This window comes from Rosa rugosa, chromosome 1, assembly GCF_958449725.1.
Source record: "Rosa rugosa chromosome 1, drRosRugo1.1, whole genome shotgun sequence".
In the NCBI taxonomy this organism is placed as follows: domain Eukaryota; kingdom Viridiplantae; phylum Streptophyta; class Magnoliopsida; order Rosales; family Rosaceae; genus Rosa; species Rosa rugosa.
In genome coordinates, this window is record NC_084820.1 from 48,441,246 (window position 1) to 48,462,963 (window position 21,718).

A 21,718-nucleotide genomic window follows, 5' to 3' on the forward strand; every position below is an offset into this window, starting at 1 on the left:
GAGAGAGAGAGAGAGAAAGAGGGATGCGATAGAGAACAGGGATTGAGAGAAATAGGCTAGGGTTTTTTGATGAGAAAATAGATTTAATAAGAGAATTGGGCTCATAGTTGTTAACTAGTGCGACGGCATTTTAGACGCGACTCGCCAAGTATTGGAAGTTTGCGACTGCAAACGTTCGCCGAAGATAAATATTAAAGTTTGGCTACCCCATCGCCACGGCATAGCAACTCAGTCGCAAGTTTTACGACGGCGTGATTTTGCCGAAGCGAAAAGTCAATTTTTTGCGACGGCAAACGGATGCCGACGCCAAAGGGGGTAGCCGTTGCAATTATTTTTTGTAGTGATAGGTTCGATGGATTCTCGCCCAAGAAAGAAAGCGAGTTTGGCACACAATAATCCATTAATCATCGATGTGAATAATCCATCTCATGAGAATATTCCGGACTATGGTTATGTCCAAGAGACATCATTGGGGGACGCTCCAATGGCAGAACCAACTCCAGAGAATAGAGAGATCTCCATAAATTACACTAGTGTACATGAGATAATGGATAGAAATTCTATGGCGATTGATGATGCATTTGCATATCATATTGCAAAAGGAATTATAGAATATGATGATCTCGAACCTCGCTCTGTTGAAGAATGTCAACGAAGAGCAGATTGGCCTAAATGGAAAGATGCGATCCAGGTTGAATTGGATTCACTAACAAAGAGACAGGTATTTGGGCCTGTAACGCAGACACCCCCAAGTGTAAAGCCTGTTGGCCATAAATGGGTCTTGTTAGAAAGCGTAATGAGAAAAATGAGGTAGTAAGATATAAAGCCCGCCTTGTGGCGCAAGGTTTCTCACAACGCCCTGGAATCGACTACGAGGAGACATATTCTCCCGTAATGGACGTTATAACGTTCCGCTACCTTGTCAGTTTGGTAGTTTCCGAAAAACTTGACATGCAGCTTATGGATGTGGTTACAGCATATCTCTATGGGGATCTAGATTCAGAGATATATATGAAGGTTCCAGATGGACTTCAATTACCCAAATCAAGTGGCTCTAAACCACGGAGCGCGTTTTCAATAAGATTAAAACGCTCACTATATGGATTAAAACAATCCGAACGGATGTGGTATAACCGTCTAAGTGACTACTTGATTGGGAAGGGATATATTAACAATGAAATATGCCCATGCGTGTTCATTAAGAGAACAAGTTCCGGATTTGCAATCGTAGCAGTTTATGTCGATGACATGAACCTAATTGGAACTCTAGATGAGTTGAAGGAAACTGCTAAATACTTGAAATCCGAATTTGAGATGAAAGATCTTGGGAAAACACGGTTTTGTCTCGGTTTAGAACTCGAGCACCGTAGTGATGGGATTTTGATCCATCAGTCTGCATATACTCAGAAGGTCCTAAGGCGCTTTAATGAAGATAAAGCGAAGCCTGCGAGTACTCCCATGATCGGTCGTAGTCTTGAGCCCGGAAAAGATCCGTTTCGTCCAAGGGATGAGGACGAAGAACCATTAGAGGCCGAAGTGCCCTATTTGAGTGCAATAGGCGCATTATTGTACTTAGCTCAATGCACAAGACCGGATATCTCATTCGCAGTGAACTTGTTAGCTCGACATAGCTCTGCGCCAACACGCCGCCATTGGATTGGTGTAAAGACAATCTTTCGATACCTAAGAGGTACGATTGATATGGGCCTATTTTATCCCTACAGAGAGACGAGGAACGACGGAAGAATGGGATCGGACCCCATTAGGCATGGAGCCGCCGTCCATAACATGACCGTCGGCCATGTTGTCACCTCCAGCGCCGCCGCCGCCCATGGTGGCCGGCCTCACCCTATTCCCCTCCATCAAAACGACAACAATGTTTTGATGGGATTTGCTGATGCAGGGTACCTCTCTGACCCTCACAAAGGTCGCTCCCAAACTGGTTATGTCTTTACCATGGGAAGCACTGCGATATCTTGGAGGTCTACAAAACAGACCCTTGTTGCTACTTCCTCGAATCATGCAGAGATTATTGCTCTACATGAAGCCGTTCGTGAATGTATATGGCTAAGGTCTGTGATTCGACATATTCAAGGAAGTTGTGGTTTGAAGTCTACCACAGATGAACCTACATGCATTTATGAGGATAATGCAGCTTGTATTGAACAAATGAAGTTAGGTTTCATCAAAGGCGACAACACCAAGCATATATCGTCTAAGTTCTTTTATAATCAGCAACAACAATCACTTCTAAAGATTGAAGTGAATCAAATCCGATCAGAGGATAATGTAGCGGACTTATTCACTAAGTCGTTACCTAAATCCACCTTCGAGAAACATGTGAAGAGCATCGGATTGAGAAAGATATCCGAACTCCCACGATTGTAGCAATCAGGGGGAGATATCGACATCAGGGGGAGTTATGATGTTTACATGTTCGATCTCGAAGAGTGAAGGACGTGTTGTGCTCTTTTTGTCCTTCGACCAGGGTTATTTTTATCCCACAGGGTTTTGTTACCTGGCAAGGTTTTTAACGAGGCAACGGATGAAGCGTCACCACCAAGTTTGAAGCGGCACAAGGGGGAGTGTTGAAGGAATATCGATTTAGTGTGCCTTATCAAACTAGGAGTAGCAATAGGAGAGAATGTTTTAGATTTCCCAATCCTACACGGATTGGTATTCCTTGTAACATTAGAACTAGTACTTTGTAATCCCTATATATAGGGCTCCTATTCTCAATAATAATACACATCTCTCTCTACAATTCTCTCTCGAATCTATTTTACTTAAACAGAAATCTCATTTTCTTTAGGCCTGTTAGACCAATCCAGATTTGAGTCCAAATAGCACCCCAAAACGCTTTGCGCACCCAAATTGCTTTTCGCTTCCAAATCACTCTAGGCACCTTAACTGAAGAGGGGCATCCCACCGTCTGTATGTGTCTCCGATTTTCACCTACAACCAACTTCAGCGGCATACCGGTCAATCGGTGTGTAAAGCCTCTTGCCAGCCGTCCTGCAGATTGGAGTGCAACGCCTCTCGCCACCGCCCTTGCAGATTGGAGTGCTCAGCTGAGCTCTGAGCAGGAATTTTTTCGTCGCCATGCATAGTCTCCCTGCTTCACCGCCACCAGCTTCCAGCCAGAGCCGATCAGCACCTGCAAATCCTTTATTAGTCCAAAACCTCCGTTCATCAAAGAAGATTTTAGACCCGCATAATTTGGTCGAAGACGCCCAACTCTCGGTGATGTGTTAGTCCAGAAAAGCAGAATAGTAGAACGATGCACCTCCCCCATCGAAATTGAGGTTGTGGCAGTCCTTTCAATTAGAAATTTTTACAATATCAATATTGTGCCCATATGGGGTTCGAAGAAATGCCCGTATGAACGGCTGAAAGTAATGTTAGGATCTTTTGTACCTCTATATATAGCTTCGTTAACATTAGTGTAAATTTGTGAATTTTCAGTTGCCACCGTTGTGATATTTACGGAGATCAAGGCAAGGTTGCTGAAAATATTTTCAGATATAGAAAGATCATTTTGGAATGAATGGGAGCTCCGCATAATGGTTCTGTCAAGCCTTGGTCTATAGCTTCTCCTTGTTCAATTCGGGACCCGATGGACGAGAAGGCCAAGCATCTGGTTATCAGTTGGTGTTTGGTGCTCATACTTGCTAGCAGATTGGGTAGCATCTGTTTCGTTGAGCACCCTTTTCAGTAGGAGTGGAGAACTCCAAGCCAAATCTTCAGAACCAAAATATGCAATCGTGGCATTTTGGGGTCCCTTCCTTCTCCTACACATTGGTGGCCCGGATACCATCACTGCCTATTCATTGGATGATAATGATTTATGGTTAAGACACCTGATTGCGCTAGCGTTACAAGGTCTAATAGCTTCATACGTCTGCTTCTTAGTTACAACCAGCACCACTGCCCTTGGACTCGTGGCTATTCCTGTTCTTATTGCTAGAATAATCAAGTGTGGGGAGAGAACATGGATTATTTGGACTACAAGTGGCAGACAGTTTAGGAACTCGTTGGTCAAGGAATTCCCTGAACCAAGAGAATAAGGATCCTCGTTATATAGGTTACGGGGGTTTGGATTCACAGATTAGCGACAAAATCCTCCAGTGTTAGTGCAAAATATTGTAGAATTGGCATTTCCTAGCTCAACAATCAAGAGTCATTATAACTAGGAATCGTTCATCTCTTGGGACTTCATAAATATGGAGATTTCAAATCTTCAAGTCCTACTCTCCTCAACACATCATCATCAGGTAATTCATACTGCTTGCTATTTTAGGACTGAAGGTTCTTATCTATCCTAGTTTAGGATGAGACTTGCGTTTCAATTCTGTGTGTCTAAGTTGACCTGGCAGCTTGTCTTCATCTTGTTTTTTTTAATGTGGCTGATCTTAAACAAATGAGTTATCTTTATTACACATACACGGTCAGCCTTAGCTCGAGTCTTTCCATATAAGTAGGTTCTCATACTCAGCTAGCCATATGCTTGCATTGAGAGAGCACTGCTCTTCAGCTTCCCTTATCCTCATATCAATCTTTTGACTCCTCAATTGCAGTCTTCTTGGAATGATATTTCATAGGAAGAACTCTGAGTATCTTCTTGACAATCCTATGCTCAAGTATAGGATCTCCCAAGTTGAAACATCCATTGACAACCACACTGAGCTTAGCATAGAAGTCATCAAATAACTCATCATCAGTCATCTTCATGTTCTCAAAATTTTGCATAAGCTGTTAAAGTTTCGACTCCTTGACAGTAGAAGTACCTTCATGTGTAATCTCAAGAACCTCCCAAACTTGCTTTGCAGACTCACAATGAGATATTAGATTATTAGCTGAAACTTTTCCGAAGATAAGGCAGTGTAAAAGGAGTTTAAGGCCCTTTGATTGTTTGTACTTTTGATCTTCTCATCTGCAGTCCACTCACTCCTTGGTTTATGCACTTTAACATTAGTAGTTGAAGTACTCTCAATAGTCTTTACTAATTATTTGGATATTTCCAACCACTCTCAACAATGGACCAGATACTTACATCTTGTGCCCAAAAAAATGCCTTCATTTTAGCCTTCCTAGCAGCATAGTTGGCGTTATCATAAGGAATGGTGGATGATATGTTGACCCAGCAGAACGATCACTTGATCTTTCCATTCTATGTAGCCCAAACAATCTCACTATGTCCGTTTAGTGACCCACTCTGATACCAAATGAAAGTACAAAATGGGTATATATTTCCCAACTAATGGAAATGAGTCAATGTGTCAACAACTTTAGGAATCAGTCTTAGGAGTGTAGGCTGGTTCGCATCCTAAAATAGGATTGCAGTATAACTCGAATCCTAATTGAAACTGCATATCGATCTCAATATCTCTAGCTAATGATGTTATGACTTTCCTGAATTACCAAACCATCAACAGAAACTAAAACATCACACACAAACACCAAATCTGTTGACGCAGTAAAACCCTTAGAAAAGGGAAACAACTGCGGGCACTATGCTTGTAACAAATCCACTAAAGAAATCAGTACATAAAGAACTTACAAACACTCAATCTTCCTGGACCCAATCTAGAAGGCAGCTCTGTCTCTGCTTTGCTATTGATTCTGAATGATGGATATGAACCTCCTTCGTCAATCTTCAGATGGCACAACTCTCCACATAGTCATCAATCATCTCAAGGCACAAAGGCATGTATGCAACACACATGAAGACATACACAGATGGTGTTTTAAAGGTATGGTTTTCTGGATTTGACAATCCTTTGGAAGCTAGACATGGAACAGCTTACAAAGACATTCTCAAAGAAAATTTAAGCTCAGTGCATTTCTAGAGAGATATGAGGACAAGGGAAGCTGAAGAACAGTGCTCTCTCAATGCAAGCATATGGCTAGCTGAGTATGAGAACCTACGAAAGATTGAGTGTTTGTAAGTTCTTTATGTACTGATTTCTTTAGTGGATTTGTTACAAGCATAGTGCCCGCAGTTGTTTCCCTTTTCTAAGGGTTTTAGTACTGCGTCAACAGATTTGGTGTTTGTTTGTGATGTTTTAGTTTTTGTTGATGGTTTGGTAATTCAAGAAAGTCATAACATCATCTGTATGTCCAACTTAAGAAGGCAAAATTACTATCAATTAATACTCGTATCCACATCAGATACGAGCATAGGTCCACACCATGCCTTCAACCAAACACTTCTACATACAAAAGGAAACTCATTTCCATAAACAATCCTCACTGACTCATCAGAGTTAAATCCGGAGGTTTCCATTCCTTGAAGATCACAACTCGCGGAAACTAAACTTATTCTAATGCGAACTTAGAAGGCAACTCTACCGTCCTACGGACATACACGCTGTCTAGACCCCATACTAAGACATACCCAATGATTATACCAATACCGAAGAGTATATGATGGGGATCCGCTGCAGACGGGCCATCACTCGGGAAGTATTGATTATCACCAAATATGTACCTTACGCTCTGATACCAAACTGTCACGCCCCGGATTTTGAATAACAAATCCAAATCCGAAACATGAATTAATACAACTCACATAAATACAACCTGAATTTTTTTCTCAAAACAACCACACCTCACATCGCTCGATATTACATAAACCAAATCTCAAATTTGTTTATTACAGCACACTCTCACCAAATTATATTGTAAGGCTCAAATGAGCATAACTCACCTCACAATTACAATTGCTGTAAAACTAAAACAAATTCTCTAACCCGCACGATCACCGTCCTGATTCTCCTGACCTGTAGGATTACCCGCTACACAATTTGAATAGTGTACCGGGATTGCAACAACACAAACCCGGTAAGCTTTTGACAGCTCGTATGAGTAAATGAAAGGATTGCACGATTTAAAGTAACCAAATCGACTCAAGCATAAATTTAACTCAAGTATTTTCTTTGCATAATAATTGAAGTGTACAACGTCACTTCAAGCATCAATCAACTCACATCTCAACATGACTACTCAAAAACAAACAACTGTTTACTCAATATATACTCACAGGCTTATGATTTATTTATATAAATCATCCCATGCAGTATATTATACTTACAGGCTTATGATTAAATAGATTAATCACCCCATTCAGTATATCATACTTACAGGCTTATGATTAATTATATTAATCACCCCATTCAGTATGTCATGTCATACCCAAGGGCATATGATAACTCGTTTATCCCCCAAGCAGTATGATGGCAGACAGACTAGAGCTCTAACTGTATCGTAAAGTGTCACCTGGGCCAAGGTTCACCTTACGAATGACTGCTTTCTCAATTCACTCGACTCCTCATTTAATTCATCTCAACGACTCAACTATCGCACTTTACTCAATTACCCATTATCATAGACAACACAACATCTAAGATAAATCACATATTCCAAAGGGTAATGCTCAAAATATAACTCAGTAAATCACACCATCCAATATATATTCCACGTAAATATATATATACGTAGTCACCCACACAAGAGTGACCACTAATACCAACTATAGTTCACATGCAATAAAATCTAGAAATTCATTTTTATAGTTTAAATACATTTTACTTACCTATGGACCGTAGTCGATCAAGTCCATATAATTTAAAACAAATATTTATTTTCATAAAACAATTTCCACAATTTCTCAATTAAATAAAATCACCGAATTTCGGTTCGTGAATGAACCATGTGCGATTTACTCACCTCGATATTCCCGCTGCGTCTTCAATTCAACACAATACACACCGAAACCGCTCACCCAAGGGAGACCGTCAATCACCTAATCACACATGACCTTAACTTAGCCAATAGCTCAAAAACATACTCAAACGACAATCCAACGGTCGGATCGAAATTAAATGATGATCCAACGGTCGGATCCTCACGGATCGCCTTTAGGATCACCCTCCAAAAATCATCACGAAGATCCAACGGTCGGATCTTCCTGAATCGTCCTTACTAACATCTTCACAAATTTATACGAAAATCCGACGGACGGATTCTCACGAATCGCCTCCCTAATCACTGTTTTGCATTTATACGAAGATCCAACGGTCGGATCTTCACCCATGACCACACAAAGTCACTGGGACAGTCATAAGATCATCATATCAAAACTACAAGTCCATCTGACGGTCCTAACTTCACATATCACAAATCTAACGATCGAAATCGATCGAAACTTAAAAATTCATAACTTAATCATACGATATCCAAAAATTGCGTATAATATATCAAAATGATCGTATTGAAATATAGAATCTGAAAATGTACAGAAACCATATTTTTGATCCCCGGAGGTGGCCGGAAAGGGCCGCCGGAGTTAGTGGCAGAGCCGCCGCCGACCACCGCCAATGGTGTCGGGGCCAGGCTGCTCCTCTTCCTCTCATCATGCTTAACAACTTTCATAACTAGCATGAAGTCTAAAAACGAAAGGAAGTGGTTGGAAATTACCTAGAACAGTTGAAGGTGGCCGGAAATTTTCCAGAAACCGGCGAAGAAATGCAGAAACCGGCGAGCCAAGATTTCGACGTAAAAACTTCAATTTCAGGCCTCGATTCCTTCTAGAGAGTTGTTAAGAACATCAAGGCAAACCCACTGGTTCAAGAATCAATCAAAACGATGCACTACAACTCGAGATATCACGATCGAAAGGTTTTGATTTTCGATCAAAAACCGGTCGAGCTCCGACGAACGTGAAAATGGTCGATTCAGGTCTGGTTCTTCTTGGTGCTTGTTCAGAAAGTTGATGCGAATCATATGAGCCAAGAATCAAGAGTATTGGTGGCTTGTAGCTCAAGATATTGAGATTGATTCGAAATCGGCTCAAACGGAGCCAGGTCCTCCGCCGTCACTACAGTTCATGTTGCGGCGCAAGGATGCCACCGGCGGCTGCGCAAGGTCTAGGCGAAGCTACTGGAGGTGGTCCGACGTCTTGAGGTGGCCTGAGGAGAGAGAGGTCGGCAGGTGAATGGTTGCTCTGTTTTTCTTGCTGGGTTCGGCTGATAGAGAGAGTGAGAGTGTGAGTGGGAGAGAGGGAGAGTGTGAGTGAGGGAGAGAGAGAGTGTCGGCAATGTCGATCAATACAAACAATTAACCCAGCATAATCATTAAAGTTAAAGTAATCGAATCATGAAAGTAAAGCACACTGTTTGCTTTGATTAAAGAAACAACCGGGTATTACAATCTACCCCCCTTAAAGGAATTTCGTCCCGAAATTTAGGCGCAAGTTAATTGCTCTCGATTACGGTTAACCTAACCATCGAATCTCCATCTTTCCCAAAACTGTAGTAATCTACAAAGCCACAGCCCTTTGTATAAAAATACATTCCTATGGCCACTAAATCCTTTCATCACGATGTAAATTCTCAAAACAACTGCTCAACATCACTCCACATCAATTACACAAAATCATCACGTGGATCATCACATAGATCATCACTTAGATCTTCACAGAGATTATCTCATAGATCCTCACATAGATCATCACTCTGTACTGGCATACAAGCACAGTAAAGACTCCCACAAAGCGTTTCGCTACTCCATTAGCATCACGGTAAATCTCTATAGTAAAACTTAAGCATGCACTATTCTACACAACAATAGAGATGCATCACTCAAAACAAATCATCCCCAAAAGCACGCCAATAAAATATGTCACCCAGTGATGATGACTTGGGCTTGCTCAATCCTTGGGCTAAGCATTAGGGCTGGTCAATTGGGCCGAAGAAACCGAACCATCCACATTTCGAACCGGCCCGAACCAAATTGGGTTTAACATTTGGGCCTACCATTCGGGCCGAACAATTGGGCTTACTATTTGGGCCTACCAATCGGGCCGAACAATTGGGCTTACTATTTGGGCCTACCAATCGGGCCGAACAATTGGGCTTACTATTTGGGCCTACCAATCGGCCCACCAACTTTCAGCTCGACTACGGTATGAAATTGTACATACCGTAGGTATACCGTATATATGTATGCATACCGTATAGACCGTATATACATATGTATACCGTACAAAACCGTATATACGTATGCATACCGTACAAACCGTATATACGTATGCATACCGTACAAACCGTATATACGTATGTATACCGTACATACCGTATATGCATCCGTATATCAAGCATATACGAAATCCAAAAATATTTGTAGGAGGTAAGGTTCGAACTCCCGACCTCGAACACGAAGGTTTTGCTCCCAACCACTGAAGCAAGAGCTGCCTTCATTAATATATGCCCACGTGTTATATTTATTATGTCATAAGCGACATAAATAAAATAACGGGGAAGGCAAGGTTCGAAACCTCAACCTGCTGCACAAAACTTTTGTCCCCAGCCACTGGAGCACAAGCTGTGCTTAATATAATGTGTACAAATGTTATACTTATTATGTCATAAGCGAACATAATAAAAATAAACGAGAGGCAAGGTTCGAACCTCTGACCTCTTGTACAAGAGCCTTGCTCTTCAACCACTAGAGCACCAGCTGCTCTCGTTACTATCCATGCAACTTCTTTTATTTATTCTATCATAAGCGATAGAATAACAACAAACTGTCGGTACACTCCACGTGCCACGACACGTCTCTTCCGTGATTTACGGAAAGCAAATCACTTTCGGCTAAAGCTGTCTGCCACAGCGTCTCGAGGTTCGGCCTGTCCCCTTACACGCTCAACACGCGCCAACAGCTTTTCCGGGTTTCGGGGCGACTTTAATCCAACGCGTGGATTCAAATTCTGAGATCGTTCATCCAACGGTGGAGATCTGCTCACCTTGTTCTATAAATAGGTGCATTCTGGAGAAAAACTGTTCACTCCAAAAGAAAAGAAATTTTCTTCCGAGCTCAAGTCTTTCTCTCTCAACTCTTCAGCCTTTCTCTTCTCAAATCCTTTCTTCATCAATTTCGATCCTTCTCTTCTGATCTTCTCTCCCATCTAGTTGATTCAATCCCATCTTTCCTCTGAACTTTCAGATCTTCAATCTTTTCCTCCAAATCTTCAATCCTTCTTTCTCAGATCTTTTCTTCCATTTGAAGATTCGATCTCATCTTTCCTCTGAGAATCTCAGATCTCCAATCACCAGTTCAACAACTCCAATCCTTCTAACAAAATCTCCCTCAAACACTAAACCATGTATTCCTCGATTTTCACATCCTCTCACTCCATGACCCAAGAGCCACGAACTCTGCAACTAATGGAGCTCCAAACCCCGCAACAAATGGAACCACAACAACAGCAACCAACAGAGGAGGGAGGAAACACCCAAGCAGCTGGAAGTAGTGCCAACATGGATTTCTGGCGAAGCCGTACCAGGTGGATTCCTACTCCAGAACAAATAAGAATCCTCAAGGATCTTTACTACGTCAAGGGATTTAAGTGCCCAACTACAGAGCACATTCACGAGATCTGCCTCCAGCTGAACCAGTATGGACATGTTGAGGGTAAGAACATTTACTTTTGGTTCCAGAACGTCAGGGCTCGAGAGAAGCAGATGAATAGGTGTAATCAGGCTGCTCCAGTGCCCATGGAAACTAGTTCTCTTGGTACTGGTGGATCCATTGATCTCAATTTTGGGTCCACTGGTTCTACTGGTGCTGGTGGATCCATCGACATCAATTTTGGGCCAGCTGGTGGATCCATTGACATCAATTTTGGGTCCACTAGTTCTACTGATGATGGTAGATCCATTGATCTCAACTTTGGTTCCACCTATTCTACTGGTAATGAAGGATTTATTTACTTAAATTTTGTTTCATAATCTTCCTCACCCTTCAATACTAATACCAGTACAACTCTTTTGGCACAACAGGAGGACAATCTTCCATGGAACAACGAGGAGGAGTTCGCCAGGAGTTTGAAACTCTTCCTCTGTTCCCCGTGCATGGCGAGGACGTCTATGGTAACCCGAAGACTACTTCCGAGGAAGGTAGCGCATATGATTACTATTTCGGTGGCGCAGGCGGTTACAACCGTGGATCTCCAGTTTCTCTTGAGCTCAGCCTCAACCCATCCGGAGCTACTGATTAGGCTTAGTATAGCGTAGTTCCAATTTCCTTTTTGTAATATTAAATCAATAAGATGGTGTGCATGTTTTCTTTTCTTTTTGTTTAACCAACAACAACACCAAGGATCGAACCTTGGTCACCCAATACTATTTTCAAAACCATAAACAACTCTACTGCACACATCTTTCATAATGATGCAATAAAAACAATCACTCAAAAAGAATCCAACAATCAATTAAGTCGCATCGAGGTCTAGCTAGTATCCTCTGAGTCAAACCAAACACAAACAATTTCATCGATAGGATTAGGGATTTATAAAGCTAAACACATCCTGAGTTAGCTAGGAAAAACCCACGTCTTTAGAGTTACTCTTACAAATCTTATAAAATCTCAACCATTTCCTCTATTAATTGCTCCATTAAACTTACCACAATTCATACCCTATGAATTTACGATTTAGAAACCGAATCAAACTCCATATCGCATAGTAATTCACTTGAACCACTATGGATACCCAACAATGTCACTACAATCAATACCCAAAATTGCACTTAACCATTTCTCCTAAAATCCATCACCACAGAAACACACCCTCATCTAATAACATTTACAGAGAGTTGACTCTAAATCTCCCCATTATTTACCGACCAAGATCAAACTCCATTTCAAAACTTTAAGTGTCCCGCCTACTTAAACTTAAAACACAAACAACCTCAAATTCACTTCAGTCCAACTCCATACTACGATCCAAAACTTAAGAAAACTAGTTCACAAAATCAATTTCCTTCACTTAAATAAAACTATGTCCACAAGTCATAGTCAGGTCAACAGACCAAGGTGTCCAAACGGAGAATTTCCAATCCAGTTGTCTTTGTGAAACGCAAAATATCAATCAAAATGATGCTCGCAACATCAACCACGTATACAAAACATGTTCCTCGGATCTCGATTTAAATTTAGAAATACTAAAACTACCACTAGTCCCACTTCAAATAGCCCTTAAGATTTTAGGTACTCGGAGAGAACTCAAATATATAGTCGTTCGTCTCAATCACTCAAACACGAGATCAAACTCCGTTCTCGCACCTCAAACTCTGCTCAACAACTTACAAGCACATGGAAGAATTAACCACAATAATTTCTTCCCTAACCGCAACACTACTCACAACTCCACATGAGTCTAGAATCTATTCAAATGCATCTGTATGTCCAACTTAAGAAGGCAAAATTACTATCAATTAATACTCGTATCCACATCAGATACGAGCATAGGTCCACACCATGCCTTCAACCAAACACTTCTACATACAAAAGGAAACTCATTTCCATAAACAATCCTCACTGACTCATCAGAGTTAAATCCGGAGGTTTCCATTCCTTGAAGATCACAACTCGCGGAAACTAAACTTATTCTAATGCGAACTTAGAAGGCAACTCTACCGTCCTACGGACATACACGCTGTCTAGACCCCATACTAAGACATACCCAATGATTATACCAATACCGAAGAGTATATGATGGGGATCCGCTGCAGACGGGCCATCACTCGGGAAGTATTGATTATCACCAAATATGTACCTTACGCTCTGATACCAAACTGTCACGCCCCGGATTTTGAATAACAAATCCAAATCCGAAACATGAATTAATACAACTCACATAAATACAACCTGAATTTTTTTCTCAAAACAACCACACCTCACATCGCTCGATATTACATAAACCAAATCTCAAATTTGTTTATTACAGCACACTCTCACCAAATTATATTGTAAGGCTCAAATGAGCATAACTCACCTCACAATTACAATTGCTGTAAAACTAAAACAAATTCTCTAACCCGCACGATCACCGTCCTGATTCTCCTGACCTGTAGGATTACCCGCTACACAATTTGAATAGTGTACCGGGATTGCAACAACACAAACCCGGTAAGCTTTTGACAGCTCGTATGAGTAAATGAAAGGATTGCACGATTTAAAGTAACCAAATCGACTCAAGCATAAATTTAACTCAAGTATTTTCTTTGCATAATAATTGAAGTGTACAACGTCACTTCAAGCATCAATCAACTCACATCTCAACATGACTACTCAAAAACAAACAACTGTTTACTCAATATATACTCACAGGCTTATGATTTATTTATATAAATCATCCCATGCAGTATATTATACTTACAGGCTTATGATTAAATAGATTAATCACCCCATTCAGTATATCATACTTACAGGCTTATGATTAATTATATTAATCACCCCATTCAGTATGTCATGTCATACCCAAGGGCATATGATAACTCGTTTATCCCCCAAGCAGTATGATGGCAGACAGACTAGAGCTCTAACTGTATCGTAAAGTGTCACCTGGGCCAAGGTTCACCTTACGAATGACTGCTTTCTCAATTCACTCGACTCCTCATTTAATTCATCTCAACGACTCAACTATCGCACTTTACTCAATTACCCATTATCATAGACAACACAACATCTAAGATAAATCACATATTCCAAAGGGTAATGCTCAAAATATAACTCAGTAAATCACACCATCCAATATATATTCCACGTAAATATATATATACGTAGTCACCCACACAAGAGTGACCACTAATACCAACTATAGTTCACATGCAATAAAATCTAGAAATTCATTTTTATAGTTTAAATACATTTTACTTACCTATGGACCGTAGTCGATCAAGTCCATATAATTTAAAACAAATATTTATTTTCATAAAACAATTTCCACAATTTCTCAATTAAATAAAATCACCGAATTTCGGTTCGTGAATGAACCATGTGCGATTTACTCACCTCGATATTCCCGCTGCGTCTTCAATTCAACACAATACACACCGAAACCGCTCACCCAAGGGAGACCGTCAATCACCTAATCACACATGACCTTAACTTAGCCAATAGCTCAAAAACATACTCAAACGACAATCCAACGGTCGGATCGAAATTAAATGATGATCCAACGGTCGGATCCTCACGGATCGCCTTTAGGATCACCCTCCAAAAATCATCACGAAGATCCAACGGTCGGATCTTCCTGAATCGTCCTTACTAACATCTTCACAAATTTATACGAAAATCCGACGGACGGATTCTCACGAATCGCCTCCCTAATCACTGTTTTGCATTTATACGAAGATCCAACGGTCGGATCTTCACCCATGACCACACAAAGTCACTGGGACAGTCATAAGATCATCATATCAAAACTACAAGTCCATCTGACGGTCCTAACTTCACATATCACAAATCTAACGATCGAAATCGATCGAAACTTAAAAATTCATAACTTAATCATACGATATCCAAAAATTGCGTATAATATATCAAAATGATCGTATTGAAATATAGAATCTGAAAATGTACAGAAACCATATTTTTGATCCCCGGAGGTGGCCGGAAAGGGCCGCCGGAGTTAGTGGCAGAGCCGCCGCCGACCACCGCCAATGGTGTCGGGGCCAGGCTGCTCCTCTTCCTCTCATCATGCTTAACAACTTTCATAACTAGCATGAAGTCTAAAAACGAAAGGAAGTGGTTGGAAATTACCTAGAACAGTTGAAGGTGGCCGGAAATTTTCCAGAAACCGGCGAAGAAATGCAGAAACCGGCGAGCCAAGATTTCGACGTAAAAACTTCAATTTCAGGCCTCGATTCCTTCTAGAGAGTTGTTAAGAACATCAAGGCAAACCCACTGGTTCAAGAATCAATCAAAACGATGCACTACAACTCGAGATATCACGATCGAAAGGTTTTGATTTTCGATCAAAAACCGGTCGAGCTCCGACGAACGTGAAAATGGTCGATTCAGGTCTGGTTCTTCTTGGTGCTTGTTCAGAAAGTTGATGCGAATCATATGAGCCAAGAATCAAGAGTATTGGTGGCTTGTAGCTCAAGATATTGAGATTGATTCGAAATCGGCTCAAACGGAGCCAGGTCCTCCGCCGTCACTACAGTTCATGTTGCGGCGCAAGGATGCCACCGGCGGCTGCGCAAGGTCTAGGCGAAGCTACTGGAGGTGGTCCGACGTCTTGAGGTGGCCTGAGGAGAGAGAGGTCGGCAGGTGAATGGTTGCTCTGTTTTTCTTGCTGGGTTCGGCTGATAGAGAGAGTGAGAGTGTGAGTGGGAGAGAGGGAGAGTGTGAGTGAGGGAGAGAGAGAGTGTCGGCAATGTCGATCAATACAAACAATTAACCCAGCATAATCATTAAAGTTAAAGTAATCGAATCATGAAAGTAAAGCACACTGTTTGCTTTGATTAAAGAAACAACCGGGTATTACAGTTGACGCAGTAAAACCCTTAGAAAAGGGAAACAACTGCGGGCACTATGCTTGTAACAAATCCACTAAAGAAATCAGTACATAAAGAACTTACAAACACTCAATCTTCCTGGACCCAATCTAGAAGGCAGCTCTGTCTCTGCTTTGCTATTGATTCTGAATGATGGATATGAACCTCCTTCGTCAATCTTCAGATGGCACAACTCTCCACATAGTCATCAATCATCTCAAGGCACAAAGGCATGTATGCAACACACATGAAGACATACACAGATGGTGTTTTAAAGGTATGGTTTTCTGGATTTGACAATCCTTTGGAAGCTAGACATGGAACAGCTTACAAAGACATTCTCAAAGAAAATTTAAGCTCAGTGCATTTCTAGAGAGATATGAGGACAAGGGAAGCTGAAGAACAGTGCTCTCTCAATGCAAGCATATGGCTAGCTGAGTATGAGAACCTACGAAAGATTGAGTGTTTGTAAGTTCTTTATGTACTGATTTCTTTAGTGGATTTGTTACAAGCATAGTGCCCGCAGTTGTTTCCCTTTTCTAAGGGTTTTAGTACTGCGTCAACAGATTTGGTGTTTGTTTGTGATGTTTTAGTTTTTGTTGATGGTTTGGTAATTCAAGAAAGTCATAACATCATTAGAGATATTGAGATCGATCTGCAGTTTCAATTAAGATTCGAGTTATACTACAATCCTATTTTAGGATGCGAACCAGCTTGCACTCCTAATACTGATTCCTAAAGTTGTTGACACATTGACTCATTTCCATTAATTGGGAAATATATACTCATTCTGTACTTACATCCAAGAGGCAAAATATCTTCATGAAGCGGAAAAATTGTTCGGTTTTTGTTCAAGTTTGTCATTGCAAACATATCGTTCAAGTTCAAAAGTGATGCCTATAGCTCCTTCACAATATGGGGCAAGTAACCTGTTGAGGACTTCAAACTAATAGAAGTTGAGCTTGGCTTCATGTATGATATTCTCTACACCAAGGCAAACCTGATGCAATCTTCTTGGGGCCCGGTTTTGCGCTCCATTAGCTTGTTGTGCTCTATTTCTGCGTTAGTGGCCTTCGTGGTTGTGGTCAATACTCAATAGGGACCCTTATTCAAAAATTAAGCTTACAATTGATGGGATCATAACTTTCATACTTCTGGTTGGAGCTATTGTGCTTGATACGCATGGGGCGTTGACACATGCATGTTTTTTCCAATTGGACAATGCTCCAGCTGTCCAAGAACCAGGAAAACAAGCGCTACTGTTCCATTTATCGTCTTATTGCTCGGTGGTCAGGTGCAAATTGTGCAAGCAATCGTGATTGGTGTAATGATAGAAAAAAAATGTTCATCCCACAGCTGAACCCAATAGGCTTTTGTCTGGGTTTTGTGAAGGCCAAGATTAATCATGAGCTCTATGATACATATTATAATTACCTCGGGAAGTACCGGAATATGACCTTTGCCCCTGTCGATGATAAGTTAAAGAAACGGATTCACTCGCATCTCCAACTCATGCAAATAAGGTATGGATTCCATTCATTTGACTTTGGGTATCTGAGGAGTTTATTGAATGAGAGAGGTCTTCATTCACTTACTTTGCAACATAGTGTTCATTATGAATTCTTGAAACAAACACTGCAGAAAGAATTTGACCACAGCCTTCTTGTGTGGCACATTGCCACTCATCTCTGCAACCATGATGATCTGAAGGATAAAATATCATCATCACGTACGTGAAGATAGCAAAGCATTGTCTGATTATATATATGTTCTATCTTGTCATATTGCATCCAACCATGCTGCCGGCCTAATGGGATTAGTGACTTGAGGATTCAACATACGCGCAGAGTGGCCCTTAGATATCTCCAACTACTAATAAGAATTAAGAGGGATGAGAGTGAAGCTTGCAGTACGTTGCTTCTGTTTCCCGATGAACATTGCAGAATTGATGGACACTAGTCTGTGCTAGGTGAAGCAATTAGGGTTGCCAGGGTATTAAAGGAAATTCCTGAGCGGTGGAAATTGATAATAAGTGTGTGGGTGGAGATGTTGAGCTATGCAGCAACTCATTGTTCATGGCAGCAGCATGCGGAACGGCTTGGAGAAGGAGGAGAACTACTCGATCAGTTATGTCCGGCTTCTTATGACACATTTAAGTTTGACTGAACACATCCACTGAGTGGTCCCTAAAAAAGTTGATGAGGATGAAGTTGAGGATTTCCAAGCACTGATTCCAAAGGGTAAGGACTCTAATTGGGTTTTCATTTGTCTCTCTTCCTTAGCTTAATGCGTCTCTAAATGACACAGACAGACCCTGAGAGATCAACGATCATCTGAGGTTAACAGTCCTATATTTGTAAAAAAAAATATATATATATATATATATATATATCTGCCGTGCGCCATGTATTAATTTTATGTGATATTGGTCTGATCGATCAAGAAACGAACGGAGTGCACCATATCTAATTAGAAGCTAGTCTGTAATAATAAAATGCATCTTCCTAGCTACGTTTTGGATCTTCTAACTCGAGTAAAGAAAAGTAGAAAACAATCTTACTTAGAATGATTTGTTGAGTCGATGCACCTGGAACAAACTTATCTTGGCTAGGTTTTCTTCTTCCTCAAAAGAAAATTCAAATGTATATAGTACTTGATCAATAGATGTAGAACTAAGCACAGTTCTTAATTAAAGCCTCCAATATTTGATCAGAACTTTACCCTTTTGGCAAAAGTAAACTCCATGTTTTGGCTTCCTTTTTTGTTACGATCCATATTCAACTCGTTTCTATTAGTTTGCGGGTTTGACACACCATCCAAACATACCATTAGCTATATGCAAAACTGGTTTTTGTTTGCATTTGCACACAAGCGCCTTAATTTTCCAACAGGCCGGCCCTTCGTCTATAGTTAATATTTTCGTTCTGATAATCTGGCTCTTGGCTCTTGTTCAATGCACTTTGGCACATTGTTGCTCGAGGCATTCCATGTAAGGAAAGTCGGGGTAATAAAAAAGTATATATGGTACATACAAGTAGACCTTCGAAATGATGATACAAATTAAGAGACGAATATATACAATATGATCGACAGTGTGTGCATGTTGCAAATTTCACACCCCCAAAGCCTTTTACCCTTTCCATACCTAAAACGAAAAGCGGGTACTATAAGGGTATAATTTACATGGCACATATAGCAACCACCTCTATACTGAAACAATGCGCAGGTGCCCAAATTCCTCACTGGCAAAGCAAAAGAAAATCAAAACATAGCATAAGATTGATTTATCTCCATAGCTTCATAGCTTTGTCGAGCTATGACATCCAATGAAATATGTGCGCGTAAGTTTACTGTGGCTCACCTCATAACATTTGTGACGAAAAATTGTTTGATTCACCATGTTTACCAAAACTTCACACGATACTCTTGCCTGCCAAGTTTCAATAGCCAAAATATAACAGTATCACTTCTAAGTCTTTAACCCTAATCAATCAACTTGAAACTTCAAATCTTGATGTAAAAACTAAGCAATGTGTTATTGAGGGTTGGTTACTACTACTAGAGCAGGGATCTCAAAATAAATTAATTAGCCTTATTTGTGAGTAGTAATGAAATAAATACTTTACGTAGTAGCACGTACTGTAATTATTTGCTAAATTGCTAAGTTTGTAGACTAATACAATTAAAGGGAACAAAATTGTTAACTTTTTAACATGTTCGGAAGAAGGGAAACCAAATTACTCATAGTTTATCACGGTCAGCCTTGAAGATGAAACAATCATGGTATTGTAAGGAGTTGGACCTCCATGGTTAAATGAGTTGATTGTATTTCCTAATTTTGTTGAAGTGGTGGTTGTTGCTATGGAACAATTTTACCCGTTTGCCTATCAATGATGAATAATATCGTTTTGAATAAAAAAGAGAAGAAAAGAAAAAGTGTCACTTCAACACTAGTGAAAGCAAAGCAATATAATTACGTACGTACCTGCAAAGGGAAGTGGAAGACTAGGACGCCGAGCTTCCCCCGGACCTCCGTAACAGTGTCAAACGGTACGGCTCCCTTGGCCAAGTCCTCCAGGAGGAGCACCACGTCGGAAAACACTCCGACCCCATTGAACTCCACCTCAGCGTCAACGTAAGATGACCCAAAAGCCCTCACGTGTCCCTGCTGGAACCTCACCTGGCCCAGCCTCTTCCCTCTGTAGCCAACCCCGACCTCCAGCGCATCGTAGTCCATCGAGTAAACGTCGCCGTTCCGGACCTTGATCCTCACTGCCATGCACAGGTCGATGGTAACGCGCGGCCGGGTGTGCACGTGGACTCTCTTCAGCTTGAGCCGTACGATCTTGAGGGAGGGATCGGAGGGCCAGAAGACGTAGAGGGAGGAAGATAGGAGGAGGAGGAGAAGAGTGAGAAGAATGGTTGTGCTGCGTTGAGGGAGCTGGGAGGAGTAAGAAGATGGTAGAACGTTGTCGCTTTGGTCGTGGGGTAATGGGATGTAGGGGTGGTGCTCTGGTGGTGGTGGTTGGGTTTTGGAGGGAGCCATGTGGTCTGTGGTAGTGGAACTAGGAGTAGGGATGGAGCTGCTTCGTGTATGGGTTTGGGGTTTTGTTTGGTTGCTCTATTGAGGTTTTTGTTTGGATGCTGGTTGCTTCGTGGTTATTTCATATATTATTACTTTTAAGATATTCCTTCATGATTGATGATTTCATCATTAGAAGAAGTACGAGATACTTCTGTGGTTGTTCGAACAAGATGGATGGATTAGGTCATGATGCTCTATTATTTTCTTTCATTTCATTTTTTAGTCTCGCTCCCGAGAGTGAGTTAGCTTCTATTTCTCGGTCATGAAGGTTAAAACGATAGATTGTATTCAAATTTTTAATTGATTTTTTTTTTTTAATGAATAAAGGGTTGGTGTGGCTGTCCTCAAACCTCAATTAATGAAACTGTAAAATATAGGGGAGGACATTGAGGCTAAACTCTTGATTACAATAAGCATATATTGATGTGTAAGCCTAAACTGTCGAATATATTGTTTTTTTTTTTTTCGACTAGGAATTTTAAATTTTTAATTGATTTGAGATCTCACTTTTTAAGAATAATGTGTAAGTCTATAACAAATGAGTTTTTCATCAAATTAAACAAACTATTCCATAACTATCTTCATCTCGATAGTCGACCTCCTTTTTTTTTTTTCCTTCCTTTTGAGATTTAGCTTATGTAATTGTGCATGGAGGTTGATGAACATATAGAAGTAGAATTTATTTACTTAAATAAACAAACAAAAAATTCAAAAAACAAAATTTTCAATCAAGGATGCACATTTATGTCTAGACAAGTGGGTCGTCGCTACAAGTCGTACCTCGTAGTAT

At 40.7% G+C, this 21,718-nt stretch overlaps 1 protein-coding gene and 2 long non-coding RNA genes across 3 annotated transcripts; all 3 read right to left on the minus strand.

The window, feature by feature from the left end:
* Positions 1 to 6,524: 6,524 nt before the first annotated feature.
* LOC133725200 (uncharacterized) lies at positions 6,525 to 9,160 on the minus strand. Its single transcript, XR_009854314.1, has 3 exons — positions 8,479 to 9,160; positions 7,729 to 7,804; positions 6,525 to 6,797 (listed from the first exon to the last, which is right to left on the minus strand). It is a non-coding gene; the product is annotated as an uncharacterized LOC133725200 (long non-coding RNA).
* A 4,489-nt stretch (positions 9,161 to 13,649) lies between these two features.
* Positions 13,650 to 16,285, minus strand: LOC133725201 (uncharacterized). The gene is made up of 3 exons (XR_009854315.1): positions 15,604 to 16,285; positions 14,854 to 14,929; positions 13,650 to 13,922 (listed from the first exon to the last, which is right to left on the minus strand). It is a non-coding gene; the product is annotated as an uncharacterized LOC133725201 (long non-coding RNA).
* A 3,048-nt stretch (positions 16,286 to 19,333) lies between these two features.
* LOC133739705 (uncharacterized) lies at positions 19,334 to 20,981 on the minus strand. The gene is made up of 3 exons (XM_062167499.1): positions 20,329 to 20,981; positions 19,705 to 19,773; positions 19,334 to 19,585 (listed from the first exon to the last, which is right to left on the minus strand). The coding sequence occupies exons 1-3, from the start codon at positions 20,887 to 20,889 to the stop codon at positions 19,583 to 19,585; spliced, it is 633 nt and encodes a 210-aa protein (XP_062023483.1). The 5' UTR covers positions 20,890 to 20,981; the 3' UTR covers positions 19,334 to 19,582.
* Between the last annotated feature and the right edge of the window lie 737 nt (positions 20,982 to 21,718).

Bases quoted from the DNA above. Each gene is read 5' to 3' on its own strand.
- LOC133739705 (XM_062167499.1), bottom strand. From the start codon at position 20,889: ATGGCTCCCTCCAAAACCCAACCACCACCACCAGAGCACCACCCCTAC. The intron at 19,774-20,328 runs GTACGTACGTAA...GAAACTTGGCAG, and splicing joins TCTTCCACTTCCCTTTGCAG to GCAAGAGTATCGTGTGAAGT.